We start from the raw sequence: 17,058 nt of genomic DNA on the forward strand, positions 1-17,058 counted from the left end.
ATATATATATATATATATATATATATATATATATACACACACACACACACACACACACACACACACAAACACATACATACATATATATTCAGGCAAAGTGATATCTTTTTAATATTGAGTTTCCCCATTCATGGACATGATATGCCTTTATTTAGGTCTCCTTTTTTACTTTACATTCATAATTTGACGTACTTTTCTCCATAATTATTTATGCATCTCTAATTAGAGCTATCTTTAACATTTCCTAGTTCATGAAATCATTAAAAGTTACCATGACTATTTCCAGGGGCTTGTGGCTACTGTGTAGCCTGGTAATTGACTGTGATCAGCACTCCTATCCCCCAGGCCTATGAAACACTTACTACTGCTAACAGTGTGGGCAGTCTTCTTCTTTGCAGCACAGACAGAATTAATGATCTAGAATTAGATCTTACCTTCATCAGGGTTACATATACAGGTGTTTTCAGAGGAAAATAGTCATACAAGTTCGACGGATGAAAACTGGGGTAAACCTCACCTCTCACTATTTTCCTCCTCCCAGAGGCAACCATTTCAGCTCTGCTAACAGATTATTTTAGATTTTACTGCCAGACCTCACATAACTACTCCTGTGGCTCTTCTTGATTTCTGACTCTATGGATTTATTTTGTTCACAGCGTTTGGTGTGGACATCAGTTGCATTTCTCTGAGATAAACCCCTGGGTGTATACATGTGGTCATAAAATACACATGCTTTCCGGAAAGTTGTGAGGAAATTACGCCCTTTGTTGCAAGGAGACACATACCAGTTCTGCAGTACACGCCACATTGTGCATTTGGGTGGAGTTTTTCCAGTTCCATCAGTAAGTGGTTGGAATAGAAAGTCTTTCAGAAGAGGACCTAGTTTCATCCCAACGCTGACCAGGCTCTGGTGAACCCTCTTCCTTCCTCCAATGAGTAGCTCTTGCTGAAGCTGAAGGAGATGAGGCCATAAGCCAGCAACATCCTAGGGTCCTGGGCAGGGAAGTTTGGCACACAGCCCACACCGCAGACCATTATTGTCCTGGGCCCCCAAGGGGGGCATCACCATGAAGACCTCAGGTGGGCTGAGGGACCAGTGGAGAGCAAGGCCCCCAAGTAGGGAAGGGAGGAAGCACTACTCCCTGGAGGCATGTCCTTGTCCCTCTGAAAACTAAGATGAGTAACTGCTCACCCTGTGGTTGCTTCCCTGACTATTTCGCAACCTAGAAGCAGGAACTGTTTAGAATATAGAAGCTAGCTACTGTGTCACAACCTGGCACCCCTTCTTAGGCGCTTCCTCTTATATAAAACAGCCGGGGCCTCACTCCTCTCACTGATCAGAGAGTCCGGGTCCTCCGGGCACACACTTGGACACAGCAGCCACTCAGGCATCCATGATGCCCATCCCTGCCTCCTGGCCCTGCCCTCCTCCTTGCCTGCTGCTGACTCTACTGCTGGGCCTCCCAGGTGAGCACTCCTTGGGGTAGAATATTCCCTCCCTGCCTCTGGACTTCTTTTTGCCCCTGAAATTTCAGGGCTTCCAGGGAAACATGGGTGTGTCACCCAGGGCTGCACAGAAGGCCAAGGACAGGATTTTATCTGGGCGCATGAAGTCAGGGATCTGAGTATTTTCTCTGTGGGTCCATCGTCTGCACCTGTTACCAGAGGCAAAAAAACAGATGATGCTTTGAGTCTTAGGTGCTGAACAGGAGGTAATGCTTAAAATGCCTTTGAACCCAAGAACCTAGCAGGGAAGATAGTCTTTGAACGACTAGTAGGAGAGTTTGATATATTTCACCAAAGTCAGGAGGCAGAGTCTGACCGTAAACTAACCAAAATTCGCCTCCCCTGGAAATCATCCCTGTCAGATAGAAATATAGGAGTCTCTACAATATCCAACAGAATTGCAAGTAAGGCACCTCACATGTTTAATTTGCAATGCGTACTTATAGAATTCTCTTGTCTGCCCTTCAAGTCACTCACATCTGACTCTCTAAGAACTCAACTGACCTCTCATTTTAAAAGAAAAAACAGAGTGGTAGGGGGAATCCAGAAAGATGTTTGGCCAGGATAGGACAAGAGAGCCCTGCATGACGAGAGGACAAAGGCCACTGCCAGTCACCTCCTTGACAAGGACACAGAACAAGTGGGAATTCTACGAAAAATTTCTCCTTTTCCCTGTAAATTACTAAACATGGTGTCCCCTGAAGCCAACTGCTTCTAGGTCCGTCTCCGGAAAAACATTCGCTGGACGGGGTGTGAGATCACCACACTCAATGCCCGTGACTGTCCGCAGAGGCATAGAGCGTGTGCAGCCATGTGTCTCCTTGCAGCCATCTGTGACCCAGGGGGGTTGGGGGGGACTCAGCACCAGGGAAGATCACAGGGAGAGAAAGCAAGGCGCTTTCCCGCTCAGTGGCCACAAGGGTCCATCCTGGCCTGCGGTAAATGCTCTCCTCCCTGACAAATCTGAGATGTGAGAGGAGAAGTAGCTGCCCTGACTCTTAGATGCAATTCTGTGAAGATGGAAAGCTGACAGTTACAGCAGCAGCTTCCTGACCCTGAGACAGACCTGAGGCAAAGGGAACTGAAGCTGAGGCAAGAACGTGTCCTCAATGACACCTCTGAGCTGGGTGCTGGCTGAGACCATTAATGCCCTTGGTTACTTCCCTCAGCTGTTTGCACACTTACCTCTGCTCCAAGCATCCTACCTGACATTAGCCACCAACAGAGCACTTTAGAGCCAGTGAAAGTTATGCCACAAATTATTCATTAACACTGGATGTGCAGCTCAGAGAAAAGAATTACAGAATGGTATGTTCCCATTTTATTAAAAAGTGGATTCATTCTCCAAGGAAAATGTTTTAGAAATCGTTATCTCTGATGTAGTTGTGTCTGAAAGACAACACCTTAAATGTTTCCTAATGGCATCTTTTCATTTTCTATGGATTTTTTCTACAACAAGCATGTAAGGCAATGGTTCTCAACCTTCCTATTGCCGCGACCCTTTAATACAGTTCCTCATGTTGTGGTGACCCCCAGCCATAAAATTATTTTTTTTAAAATATATTTTATTGACTTTTTACAGAGAAGAAGGGAGAGGGATAGAGAACTAGAAACATCGATGAGAGAGAAACATCGATCAGCTGCCTCCTGCACGCCCCCCAGTGGGGATGCGCCCGCAACCAAGGTACATGCCCTTGACCGGAATCGAACCCGGGACCCTTGAGTCCGCAGGCCGACGCTCTATCCACTGAGCCAAACCAGTTCGGCTATAAAATTATTTTCATGGCCACTTCATAACTGTAATTTTGCTACTGTTATGAAACATCATGTAAATATCTGATATGCAGGATGTATTTAGGCGACCCCTGTGAAAGGGTCTTTCGACCCCTCAAAGGGTCACGACCCACAGGTTGAGAACCGCTGATGTAGGCCTCCTTCAGAGATATTGCGGGCTCAATTCCAGTCTTCTGTGATAAAATTAGTCATAATCTTTTTGCTGGTGGAGGGTCATTTTTAAAAAAGTATCTTTATTGTTGAAGGTATTACAGATGTCCCCTTTGTGTGTGTTTTTCCCCCATTGACCTCCTTCACCCGGGCCCACCCCTCCCAGGCCCTCACCACTCTATTGCCTGTGTCCATGGTTATGCACAATGCATACAGGTTCCCCGGTGAATCATTCCCCTCCCACCCCCATCCCTGTCTTCCCTGGTGGAAGGTCTTCTTGCTTTCCATTTGTAAAACCCCCAACACCTGTGAACGCGCAAATAAAGTGAAGCGCAATAAAGCAAAGCGAAACAAAATGAGCTATGCCTGTGTCAGCTAAGATTCTGCCACCCTGTTCCATTTCTCAATTCAATGTGATTCCGGTGAAGAATAAAGGTAAACATGCATTCCACTAAGCTTTCTTTAACTGGGGGTATGCTCTCTTAGTAGGGAAAGTTGTGCTTTTCTTTTTCAAGTTGTTTTATGAAATGAAATTGAATAGTAATAGGCATTTATTTTTTAGAGAGTACAGAATATTACAAACAGTTTTCATTTCCCTTTCTTACTTATCATGACTTTGTAGCATTTACCATCAGAACTTCTTCTTTGAAGAAAAACAGTCCCAACACGAAGGCTGTGCAGGGCTCACAGGAACAGCAGGTGATCCTAAGTCCTGTAGGAAAGGACAGGACCTGCCTCTGGGGGTGTGGGATCATCCTGAGATGAAGCATCCTGATGTCTGGATGCATCGGGTTTCCTAGGAGCTACTGCCACTGATGGTGCTCATCTGTTTGGCTCTCCTCAAAAGCCCATTCTTTTCCTCCTTCTCCATCCAGAAACAAACGTGTTTCTTTATAAACCTGGCCCATCTCCAAGTTTAGTGGGGACATATCACATTCAAGCCATTGCGATTCAAATCCCAGTCCAGCACCTATGGCTTCTATGAAGCTTTCTTTCAGGGCCCGATGCCCATGGAGCATATGCAGCCGAGTACATTCATCCTTAAAGCTTCTGATTGCTTCCCTTTCCTTGTTGGTAAACTTTTCTTTCATACTCAGGAGGCATTCTGAAGTTGAGCCACGATCCGGTTCAATTCCATCTTGTAGCCCAGATTGAGCAGCAACTACCGCACAGTCACTTTAATGAGAGACGTTAAAGATGAAACTGGGTAAGGAATAGATGAGTTTTTTGCAAGAACTGGTTTCCTTTTTGCAGTTCCCTACAAATGACTGTTATTCCAAGGGATGTTCTATTTCTCTGCACTAACTTCCATCATCATTAGACGGCCAGCCATGGCTGCCTTAGTGGCCTGGCAGAGGCTAACTCCTCGGGCTGCTGGTGGTACCTCCAGGAGCCATTTCACTCAGCGGGGCAGCCAAGTGTTGCAGGAAAAGGCCCAGCGCACCCCCTCCATGGCTGGCACCAAGCAGACCCACTTGATGGGGGAAACTTAAACCCACTCTTTGCCACATCTAATTACCTCTCTGTGCCTCAGTTTCCTCATTTGTTATAGGCTCTCACATTAAAGGTTGGTTGTGAGGGTTACAGGTATGACACGTGCAAAGTGCTGGGCTCAAGGCCTATTTAGGGTGTGCACTCGGTCGATAAAAGCTGTTGTTGATAAATACTGACCGAGCCCACAGGCTCCCAGATGGTGAATAAATACCTGCTCTGTGCTTCCCTCCAGGAGGGGCAGGTGAGGAGCTGCAGGTGATTCAGCCTCAGAAGTCAGTGTCTGTCGCAGCTGGAGAGACGGCCACTCTGAGCTGCACTGTGACCTCCCTGACCCCCGTGGGGCCCACACAGTGGTTCAGAGGGACAGGGCCAGGCCGGGAGTTAATCTACAGTATGAGAGGAAGCCACTTTCCCCGGGTAACAAGTGTTACAGATTTCTCGAGGAGAAACAACTTGGACTTTTCCATCCGCATCAGTAACCTCACCCCAGCAGACACAGGGACCTACTACTGTGTGAAGTTCCAGAGAGGAAGCACTGGTGACATGGAGCTGAAGTCTGGGGCAGGCACTCAGCTCACCGTGAGTGGTGAGTACAGGGGGATCCTTTGTCCCTCATGTGTGACAACAAGTCAGTGAGAACGACTTCCATCTTTGAGCAACAACTAAGAGTCAGGTAAGGAGGTGGGTGCTTATAGTCCTGCTCTGATTCATGGTCTGATTTCACCCCGTCTGCGGATCAGGGAAGCTGAGGCCTGCAGATGTCATGCTATTTGCTCAGGCCCCACGGCTGGTCAGTGGTGGGAAAAGTCTGGAACCCCCACCTGCCTGGCTCCCCAGCCCTGGCCTTTCAATCCTGTCAGCCCATTGGTTGCAGGAATGAGAACTGACAGCTGAGTGACTTGCCCATCACAAGGCCAGACCTCATCCACCTCCAGGGAGTGCTCCCCACAATGGGGCCAAGGCTCCTCCTTAGTGACACCCACTGGCACCTGCTGTGAGCCAGGGTCTGCACTGAGTGCTGAGGCAGCTGCAGAACAAAGCAGGCAACGGCTCTTCTTCTCGAAGCTTTGTTCCTTCTCTTCAGTGGGGGAAACTCACCGAGGGGAGGGAGTAGAGAAGGTGCTGCTTTATCTCAGCCTCAGAAACATCACAGGAGAAGGAAATCCTGAGAGGCTCAGACTCACTGTTCACTCTGACAGCCCCGCTGGGAGGAGATGCCCAGAAGTGGGCGCTCACTGTGGGTCTGCCTGGAACCGCCCTTTATTCCAGAATCCCAGTCACTGTCATGAAGCCTCCAAGCAGAGTTGGGTCGTCTCAGAATGTCCCTCCCCCATGGAAGAGGCTCCCCATGTGGGAGACTTAGGGGTCGTCCCATTGAGGCAACACCGTTCCCATTGAGGGTGTTTTACCAGAGGCCCAGGATCCTGAATGCTAAACTGTGAGCAAGTGGGGAACTTTACACCATCCAGCCTGACTCCCCAAGTAGAGCAGCGCCTGAGGTCAAAAGGCGACAGGGCTTTGTCCACGGTCACATGGCCAGAGAGTGAGGAGATTGTTCCAGAACCCCATCTGATTTTAGCAACTTTTTCCTGCTTCAGACACAGACACTCTATCCATCAAAAAGCCTGGTGAATGCAGGCAATGAATAAAGCTCATTCCAGCACACCATTGAACAGGGCGCCAGCACCTCTTATATTCACTGGTACCCAAAGCTTCACATGCCCCTCACACTCAGACTTTGAAGACCAGGTGATTGCGAATCTCTCCCTACCTCCAGCCACATCGTCCCAAATCAAGTATCTACATCAGCACCTAGAGTTGCCCCTCCTTCAACAGCTGCCTTCCCCTCCAGCTTGTGGAGACAGCATCATTCATTCACTGTCTTCTGTTGATGGATGAATAGCCTTGGGCTATTCACACAGTGACACGGGATACCTTGTCCATGGGTCACCCTACTTAAGAGGGAGGTGCCCAAGGAAGCAGCACTGCTAGGGCACAGAGTGTGTGCATTTTAATTTGTGTGGGTGTTGCCAAATTTCCCTCCTAGACATGGTGGCAATGGGGTCTCTCAACAACTTTTGGACACAGGCACGGAAGGTGGCTTTATCCTGAATTTTCAGGTATTACAACAGTTCCCAATAGTGTGTCCCTTGCTAAGGCCATCACAGGTGTAATTGGCTCCATCACCACTCAGATTTGCTGCTTCCTGGTAGAGAGCTCATTCCCTTTCCCTGAGCTACTTGCCCAGGTGATGCCCTAGCTGAGAAAGCTGGAGGTGTGAGAGGTCAGAGGTCTCTGCTCTCTGCAACACCCCACTGTGCTTGTCAAAGTGTAGAGAAAGCTCCACCTCTTTTGTTTTTATGTTTTCAAGTTCTGTTTCATTGGTTTTTTAAAAAACATGTTTTTGTTGATTTCAGAGAAGGGAGAGGGAGAGAGAGACAGAAACATCAATGATGGGAGAGAACCATTGATCAGCTGCCTCCTGCACGCCCCCTACTGGAGATGGAGCCCACATCCTACAGGTGTGCCCTGACCAGGAATCCACAGTGATCTCCTGATTCATGTGTTGATGCTCAACCACTGTGCCACACTGGCCGGGCTCCGATCCTTTGCTTAGAATCATGTATTGCTATGTTTTTCAGCAAACAACAACAACACAAAAACAAACAAACAAACAAAAACAGACACATTTTTAAAAAAAAAAAGTCCTGAAAGGTGACACACCAGCCCTCTCGGAGGGGATTCGGACAGAAGGGAAGGAGTAGCCCATATGCCTCCCAGCGCACAGCGGGCACTTCTGAGCCTCTCCGCACTCCCCCCGGACCTCTGTGAGTCCTCTGGCCACCCTCCCCGCCCCAGGCTCCAGACAACTCTTGGGGTGGCTGCCACCACCAGCCGCCCGCCCTCCACCTCTTGACCTAGGAGGCTCGCCGCCTGCGCCTGCCCACCGCCAGCCCGCCCGCTCGCTCGCTCGGCCTTGCTGGGGACCTCGTCCCGCCTGAGCCTGCCACCACGAACAAGCTTTACATGGGCAACCTCAAGGAAAGCATGACCCCCACCGACTTGGAGAAAGTGTTTGCGGAACACAAGATCTCCTACAGCGGCCAGTTCTTGATCAAGTCCAGCTATGCCTTCGTGGACTGCCCCAACGAGCACTGGGCGATGAAGGCCATCGAAACTTGCTCAGGGAAAGTAGAACTGCAAGGAAAACGCCTAGAGATTGAACACTCCGTCCCCAAAAAACAAAGGCATCGGAAAATTCAGATCCAAAATATTCCACCCCAGCTACGATGGGAAGTCCTGGACAGCCTGCTTGCTCAGTGTGGAACAGCAGAGAACTGTGAACAAGTGAACACGGAAAGTGAGACGGCTGTGGTGAATGTCACCTATTCCAACTGGAAACAGACCAGGCAAGCCATCATGAAGCTGAATGGCCACCAGCTGGAGAACCATGCCTTGAAGGTCTCCTATATTCCCCTCGAGCAGACAGCACAGGGTCCTGAGAATGGGCGCCAAAGGGGCTTTGGCTCTCAGGGTCAGCCTCGACAGGGCTCGCCTGTGGCAGCCGGGGCCCCTGCCAAGAAGCAGCAAGTGGACATCCCCCTGTGGCTTCTGGTGCCCACCCAGTATGTGGGCACCATCATTGGCAAGGAGGGCGCCACCATCCAAAATATCACAAAACAGACCCAGTCCAAGACCGACATGCACAGGAAGGAGAATGCAGGTGCTGCCGAGAAGGCCATCAGTGTCCACTCGACCCCCGAGGGCTGCTCCTCCGCCTGTAAGATGATCTTGGAGATCATGCATAAGGAGGACAAGGACACCAAAACGGCTGACGAGGTTCCCCTGAAGATCCTGGCCCATAATAACTTCATGGGGCGTCTCATTGGCAAGGAGGGGCGCAACCTGAAGAAGGTGGAGCAGGACACGGAGACGAAAATCACCATCTCCTCGCTGCAGGACCTCACCCTCTATAACCCCGAAAGGACCATCACCATGAAGAGGGCCATCGAGAACTGCTGCAGGGCCGAGCAGGAGATCATGAAGAAAGTTCCGGAGGCCTATGAGAATGACGTGGCTGTCATGAGTCTGCAGTCTCATCTCATCCCCGGCCTGAACTTGGCTGCCGGGGGTCTTTCCCCAGCCTCGTCCAGTGCAGTCCTGCCGCCTCCCAGCAGTGTCACGGGAGCTGCTCCCTATAGCACCTTTATGGCTCTGGAGCAGGAGATGGTGCAGGTCTTCATCCCTGCCCAGCGGGGGGCGCCATCATCGGCAAGAAGGGGCAGCACATCAAACAGCTCTCCCGTTTCGCCAGCGCCTCCATCAAGATTGCTCCTCCGGAAACTCCTGACTCCAAAGTTCGTATGGTCATCATCACTGGACCCCCAGAGGCCCAATTCAAGGCTCAGGGAGGAATTTATGGAAAACTCAAGGAGGAGAATTTCTTCGGTCCCAAGGAGGAAGTAAAGCTGGAAACCCATATCCAGGTGCCAGCTTCGGCGGCTGGCAGGGTTACTGGCCAAGGTGGCAAAACAGTGAACGAGATGCAGAATTTGACAGCAGCTGAAGTGATGGTGCCAAGAGACCAGACCCCTGATGAGAACGACCAGGTCATCATTAAGATCATCGGGCATTTCTATGCCAGCCAGATGGCTCAGAGGAAGATCCGAGACATCCTGGCCCAAGTTAAACAGCTGCACCAAGAGGGACAGAGTAACCAGGCCCAGGCGCAGAGGAAGTGACTTGCCCCTTCCCAGCTCATCAACTCGAGGACTACAGGCTGAAATCAAGAGCGCGTTCTCCCCAGCAGGCCTGAGAATGAGTGGGAATCAGGGACACTTGGGCAGGGATGTAGATCATGTTTGCCTAGTTGTTTGAGAAAAATGTTCCAGTGAGGAACCCTGGATCTCTCTGCCCCAAACACCCACCAATTGGCCCAACACAGCCCAACCCTCAGGGGGTCACCATGGAAATTCTAGCTCTAAACCTCAAGCAGCATAACTCACAGCCCTGCTCGCCACAGTCTTACACTGTGCTTGTCAAAGTGTGGAGAAAGCTCCAACCCTTTTCTTAGATTCATGCATTTTTATGTTGCTCAGAAAAAAAAATTTTAAAAGGGTCCTCAGGGGAGGCAGGTCTAGCTTTCCAACTGAGATGAGACAGACCCTCAAATGTCCCATGATAAGGCCTGAAACTATTCCTACAGGACATGGCTCTGCCTGTGGAGGCATCCAGGGGAGCCTTTCCCTTCTTTGTGGTGTTTTCCTCACTGAGCAGCCGCAGGAGCCGCCTGGCTCAGTGGCCTGGACAGAGCAGAGAGGGGTCACTGAGCCCCAGCACCGCCGTGGGCAGCATCCCTGTCTCTGCAGACTGAGGGAGAGGAGGGGCCATTTCCTAGAGGGCCCTGCGGCCCCAGTGAGCAGGAGCTCATAGTCTAGACTCACTGTCAGGAGCCCTTTCTCCCATTTATTGCTGCAGGGCCCCGGCCTGGGCACTGGAGGGCACTCCTCCCTGGAGCAGGTGGTGGTCAGGGTCAGGCTCCTGAAGGTGGGCACTGGCTCTGCTGATGGACGTGAATACCTGGGAGGCCACAGGAAATACCCGTGGGGACAGTCGTGGCCGAAGGGACAGTCCCTTCCTTTCTCTCAGTTTTAGTTTTCTCATCTCTAAAATGGTGATGAGCATGGACTCCATTTAGGAGAGAAGAAAGGATTTGAGGTGCTCTGTCTGAATCACCCAGCACAGAGTTGCACCCCCAAATCAAAGTGTTATGTCAGTGTCATGACCCAGTTAACTTGGCTGGGCCTAAACTCCTCACCTGCAGAAATTGTGTAGAAAAACATAATACTAATAAAATCACTGATTAATCAAATACTGATTATATAATCCAATCTGCCTTTATAGAATGCTTTATTGTGAGCCTGTTGAGAGGACAGACCCTCACTGAGCCACGGCATTGTCATCCCACAGCTGTGTGCTCTGGGCAAGTCTCTGTCTTCCCCAAATCCTCAGTTTCCCTACTTGATGAGGATGATAATCATGGCTCATTCAAGGTTCTATAAGGATTGGAGACCAGCTATGAACAGCCAGTGCACAAAAATGAGACTGACCAGGAACTCTGTCCCTGGGCCCAGACTGTGGGAAATCATCTGGAGGGAAAAGGGTGGACTTTGAACGCAGGCCTGGAATTGCTTGTCGGCCCAGCCCCTCACTCAGAGTTCACCTCTGGGAGCATGAGTGTCCTCCTTTGCAATATGGGGATGATGACACGCCCTCCCAGCATTAATAGAAGGATAACACACAGTATATGAGAAGGTATGACAGTGCCACATGCTTGTCGTTAGTGGTGAGAACCACAGTCATGTTCATTGTTATGTTCCTTTTACAGCCAAACCCTCTCCCCCTGTGGTATCGGGCCCCACAGGCAGGACGCCACCTGGGCAGACAGTGAGCTTCACCTGCCAGTCCCATGGCTTCTCCCCCAGAAACATCATCCTGAAATGGTTCAAGGATGGGAATGAGCTCCCAGCCTTCCAGACCACCGTGGACCCAGAGGGAGACAGCCCTTCCTACAACGTCTCCAGCACAGCCAGGGTGCGGCTGGCCCCGGGGGATGTTCGCTCCCAGGTCATCTGCCAGGTGGCCCACGACACCCTAAAGGGGGACCCTCCTCTTCGTGGGACTGCCAACGTGTCTGAGGCCATCCGAGGTAGATGCCCCTCACACCCAGCCCAAGCCACTCCTGGCCCCTGTCCTCCCAGCCTGCTCTTCCCCCTGCTCTTTGCTCCAGAGTTTGATTTTCATGGAATCTAATTTCTGACAATCCTTCCCTTCACCAGGCACCTAGATGTGCCCATCACTCACCATGTTTAATGGCAGCTGTCAGGTGAACACCCACCACTGTACTTGGTAGTTTTATCTACTTTACCAATAGCAGTTCCAATAACTGAGCACCTACTAGAAGCCAAGCTCCTATGTGCTTGGCAATTTCATTTATTTTTCTGCAGTTATATTTCAACTTCATGGCAGGCTGTGCTTGTTTACTTTAGTCATATTACTCTCACAGGAGCTCCAAGCCCTTGAGCACCTACTGTGTGCAGGCTCCTGTGCTTAGTGATTTCATTCATATGAAAGAGCACCATCGGTGTCTGAGCACCTGCCCTTTGAGATCCCCTTACTGTGGTGGGGGAGCTCAGGTTGGAGCCGCCCTGGGTGATCTGTGTCCCATGAGATCAGAGCTGTGCCCTGTGCTGTTTCAGTTCCGCCCACCTTGGAGGTTACCCAGCACACGGTGTCAGAGAAACAGAAGAACGTCACCTGCCTGGTGAAGAACTTCTACCCCCAGCGCCTACAGCTGACCTGGCTGGAGAACCGGAACAGGTCCCGAACAGAAACGGCCCCGACCCTCGTAGAGAACAAGGATGGGACCTTCAGCGGGAGGAGCTGGCTCCTCGTGGATCTGTCTGCCCACAGGGAGGATGCGATGCTCACCTGCCAGGTGGAGCACGATGGGCAGCCGGCCGTCACCAAAACCATCACCGTGGAGGCCCTGGCTCACCAGAAGGACCCAGATGAACCCTCTGGTGAGGCCCCCACTTTAACTGACCCGGTTCTGACTAAATTTAATCTTTACTTTTACTCCCAGACCACCATGCACTTATTACATACTGTTATAAGGAGTAATTCATTCTTACTATGGAATAACCTAGAAGTCTATAGATAGAAAGTGACATTTTGATGTAAGCTCCCCTCCCCAAACCCCACACTCCATAGTCAAACTGGTAAGAGTTTGGTACATACTTTATAGATCTTTTCACATCAATAAACATTAAAGAAAGAGGGAGGGAGACCACCCTGTTCACAGTGTCCTGCCTCTTGCTTTCTTCACCTGACAGTCACCCCGTTCACTGGCCATGTCAGCCCCTGCTTCCTCCAGCTCTTTCTAACCCCCTTCTCATTTCCATTCCATCCTAATCATTCCCAACTGGACCAGGCACCCAGGTGGCATTGAATGGTCACAGCATGGGCCCCTGTTGTCCCCTATTTATGACAGTGAAACAGCAATCATAACAACTGCTCACTGAACAATTCCTACATGCACATTTCAGTCCTTTAAGATCTTCGTTCTGTCACCCATAATAGGAGTTTGGAGTTTTACAGAAGGGACTTCAGGAGCAATGGAGGAGTATTGGGAAGACCTCTTGTCGTAACACCAAGTAATTGGGCTAAACAAACCAGGGTAATCTGAGTCCCAGAGGACAGGGCCTACCAGCCTATAGAACACGTACAGGATAGAGACATGTTCCTGCTCAGTTGGGCATTGCCCAAGGACTTAAGAGTCCCCTTTCTGTGAACAAAACATGTCTTATTTCTCCCTCATGTACATCAGAAGGGGGTTGTGTCAGTTTTCTAAGAGTCTTTACTCTAGAAGACATTTCAAATGCCCACATTCTGCCTAACAAGTCCTATGCTGTTGTCCTCATCTGCTGGGTCCATGCTGGGTCGCCCAGTGTCCATGTCCCTGCCTGCTGGCAAGTAAACACAGAAGGAAAGGACAATTTCCCTTAAAAGAAGAGATATATAGAAGTTGCATAAATGTGTCCACTCATAACTTAGTTGGGTGTGCATATCTGGTTACAAGTAAAATCCATAATTGTGCTGTCATAGGATTAAAGACATTGGTTTTTCTACAAAACCAATACCTTCACACACAATAAAATTAAGATTAATTCCCTAATATCATCTAAAGTAGTGCACATACTGAAACTCCCCAAATTTCTTTAGCTGTTTCTTTGTGTTCCAAAATTGGTTTCAATTCAAATATAAATACTTGGTAAAATCTTTCTGTGAAACTATCTAGGCCTTGAAAATTCTTTTGGGGAATTTTCTGTTGTAATTCAATTTCTTTAATACTTTACAGCAATACACATTATTCGTTTCATATTAAGCAAATTGTGGTTGTGCTTTTTGAGGAAGTTGTCAAATGTCTGCTTGTAGGGTTGGTGATAACACTCCCTCATTATCCTTTTGATGTCTATACGATGTGTAGCGATATCATGTTTTATTCCTGATATTGGAAATGTGTTATGTCTTTCTTATTCTTTATCAAGCTTGCTAGAAGTTTTGCATTGTGTTGAACTTTTCAAAGAACTTACTTTTTCTTTTATTGATTTTCTCCATTAGTTCTGTCTTTCATTTCATTGATTGTACTTATCTTTTCTCTATAATGTTTTCATTCTATTTGCTTTGTGTTGGGTTCATTCTTCCTTTTCTGGTTTCCTGAGGTGGAAAGTTAGATCACTGATTTCAAACATTTTGTGTCTTCTAATGCCACACCTGAGTTGTCTTCTTGACCTTGGGAGTTAGGACAGTGCAACCTATGATGCCTAATCCAGGGTTCCTCCTCCAGTCCTCAGGTCCTAAGCCAGAGCCTTTCCTTCCACCTCTCACAGCCCTCCTATGCTTGTCCCGGCTGCTCTCTCTAGGGGTCAGAGTTGTCCTGAACAGGAAGAGCAGGAGAGGGGAGTCTCTGGCATCTTGTCTGGACCACCTTGAGTTTGCATTTTAGTTTCTGTCCATTTCTGAGGCTCAGACCATGGCTGTTAATTACTTCCTGCAGCTGTCAGTGTGCCTGACCCAGCACACCTGCTAAGCACTGAGGCTGGAAATGGATTTTTGGCTTGTCTAGGTTGGGGAGCTGGAGCAAAGTGCAAGATGCCCATGTGACCCTCTGCATTGGGATGCCACAGCCTATCCCAGCGTCTGGTGGTTCAGGCCCCTGCAGACCTGACCAATGGGCTTGGCTTGAGGATGTACAACATGTTGGTCATTTTTATGGTACTGGACTGTTTTACAATATTTCTAGGTGAATGAACCTCCCTTCCATCAGGATAGCATCATCCATATATGTTAATACAGATTTATGCTGCATGGATGCTTTCAATAGTGGGAGAAATATTCTGAGTTCTCAGATTTTTCAGTTCTTTTTAGTCTTTTAGAACTCTAAATTCCCTCCCCACCATTTCCTTTTCTTTTTAGTACTAATTTGCCACGAAACACTTTTCCTCCTTTTTTTTTCTTTCCCACAGAAGGAGTGAACTTTGAATTGTGCCTGTTCCTTCCATCTCATCTGTTCTTTTAAAATGTCCCTGCCTTGCCCAACCTCGGTGGCTCAATGGTTGAGCGTCAACCTATAAACCAGGAGGTCATGGTTGGATTCCTAATCAGGGTTCATGACTGGTTTGCAGGCTCAATCCCCAATAGAGGGTGTACAGGAGGTAGCCAATCAATGATTCTCTCATTATAGATGTTTCTATCTCTCTCTCTTGCTCTCTCTTTCTCTCTAAAATCCATAAAAATATATTGAAATCCTATATAATAAAACCATAGTATGCAAATTGTCCCCTCGACTGGGAGTTTGACCAGGGGGTGTGGCCGCCAGGGGAAGGGAGGGAGTACCCAGATGGCAGCCAACAGTCACTAGGGACCCTACCAGTGCACAAATTTCATGCACTGATCCTCTAGTCTATACTAATAAAAGGGTAATATGCTAATTAAACCAGACATCTTCCGAATGACATTCCGGACATCCTTCCTTATAAAGCCAGGCCCAGGCAAAGCTGCCTGGGGTCTCAGGCACCTGCGGCCAGGCCGGGTGAAACTTCCTACAGACCTGGGCACCTGCGGCCAAGCCGGGCAAGGCCGCCCGCTGTTCTGAGCCCCTGAGGCCGGCCAGAGGAGGGACACCTGGTTCCTGGGTGTGGGGGCTGAGGCAGAGGTGGTTAGGGGCAATCAGGCCAGCAGGGGAGCAGTTACGGTTGATCAGGCAGGCAGGTAGAGGTGGTTAGGGGTGATCAGGCAGGTAGGCAGGCGAGCAGTTCCAAGCCAGTGGTCCCAGATTGTGAGAGGGATGTCTGACTGCCGAATTAGGTCTGATCCCTGAAGGCAGTCGGACATCCCCCAAGGGGTCCTGGATTGGAGAGGGTGCAGGCCGAGCTGAGGGAACTCCCCCACATACACACCCATGCACAAATTTCATACACTGGGCCTCTACTATATATATAAAATAAAATGACCCTGCCTTCTTGTATGAGGTTTCTATGACCACTGAAATACATTACCACACATTTAGTGCCTTAAAACAACACAAGTATTGTCTTACATCTCCAGAGGGCAGAGGTCTACAATGGGTTGGCAGGACTGGGTTCCTTCTGGCTTTAGCAGAGAATCCATTTCCTCGCCTTTTCTAGCCCCCAGAGGTTGCCCACACTCCTGGGCTGAAGGCCACATCACTCTGAGCTCTGCTTCTGTCATCACAGCTCCTTCTCTGACTCTCCTCACTGCTGCTTTTACTGAGTCAGATCTTTGTGAGTGAAAATGGCTCTGCTTGGAAAATCCAAGACAATGTCATTTCAATTCTTAACTTAATCAGTATGACTAGTTCCTTCTTCCAGGAAATGTAACATATTCACAGACTATGGGGATTCGGAGCCAACATTTCGAACAGGCACACTTTTTTAACCTTTTCCAGTGACCTGTGCTCTGACCTGCGGACACTTCTCAATGTGTCAGATGCAGGGTGGGTTGAGTGTTGGTGGTGGTGATGTTCCCAAATAGCCCTCAGGCGCCTTTGCCAGCTGCCCTTCTCCTGGTGGCTGAGTGAGGGTGGGATGGCAGCCTCCTGGCAGAGTGTGCACTAGGATTTGCTGGTTTTTCTGTTTTGACTCTTAGCTATTTTGATGTTTTCTCATTTTTCTCTTCTAGTAACAGGGAGAGCCAGTTGTGTGTGGAATTTAATTTCCCTTTTGTGTTTTTCCTTGGGTTTGGAGAGGCCCTATTTGGAGACCAGTAGCTGTGCTGCTGCCATTGTGCTCAGCAGCCAGAAGGGGACAGAAGATTGTGAGCGCAATAGCCCATAGGTCCCTCTCTCAGGGTCCCTTCTTTCTTCATCAGGCGCTACCCTTGCTGAGCAGGCCCATTGACCTGGAGAACTCAACCTCCTCTCTAGCTCTGCTATGCCTAGAATTATGTCCTTGGCCCACATCTCAGCTTTTTCTGCCCTCTGCCTCTTGAAGAAAAGAATCTGCAATGCCATCAAGAACTCTGGTGGCTCAC

The 17,058-nt window shown here is 49.2% G+C and overlaps 2 protein-coding genes and 1 pseudogene across 2 annotated transcripts; 2 read left to right on the top strand and 1 right to left on the bottom strand.

The window, feature by feature from the left end:
- Positions 1-4,058: 4,058 nt before the first annotated feature.
- On the bottom strand, positions 4,059-4,993 carry LOC102431773 (annotated as a pseudogene).
- Positions 4,994-5,039: 46 nt separating this feature from the next.
- On the top strand, positions 5,040-16,862 carry LOC102435827 (signal-regulatory protein beta-1-like). The gene is made up of 5 exons (XM_023754478.1): positions 5,040-5,046; positions 5,177-5,530; positions 11,333-11,653; positions 12,204-12,553; positions 16,773-16,862. The coding sequence occupies exons 1-5, from the start codon at positions 5,040-5,042 to the stop codon at positions 16,860-16,862; spliced, it is 1,122 nt and encodes a 373-aa protein (XP_023610246.1).
- LOC102432089 (insulin-like growth factor 2 mRNA-binding protein 1) lies at positions 5,559-9,686 on the top strand. Its single transcript, XM_023754477.1, is given in 4 exon segments — positions 5,559-5,617; positions 6,992-7,064; positions 7,867-9,199; positions 9,202-9,686. Coding segments are annotated over 4 exon segments (1,950 nt in total).
- Positions 16,863-17,058: the final 196 nt, after the last annotated feature.

Source organism: Myotis lucifugus, unplaced genomic scaffold, assembly GCF_000147115.1.
Source record: "Myotis lucifugus unplaced genomic scaffold, Myoluc2.0 scaffold_60, whole genome shotgun sequence".
NCBI classification, from domain to species: domain Eukaryota; kingdom Metazoa; phylum Chordata; class Mammalia; order Chiroptera; family Vespertilionidae; genus Myotis; species Myotis lucifugus.

Coding starts and splice junctions, on each gene's coding strand:
- LOC102435827 (XM_023754478.1), top strand. Junction 5,531..11,332: donor CACTCAGCTCACCGTGAGTG/GTGAGTACAGGG, acceptor TTCCTTTTACAG/CCAAACCCTCTCCCCCTGTG. Junction 12,554..16,772: donor CCCCCACTTTAACTGACCCG/GTTCTGACTAAA, acceptor TTGGGTTTGGAG/AGGCCCTATTTGGAGACCAG.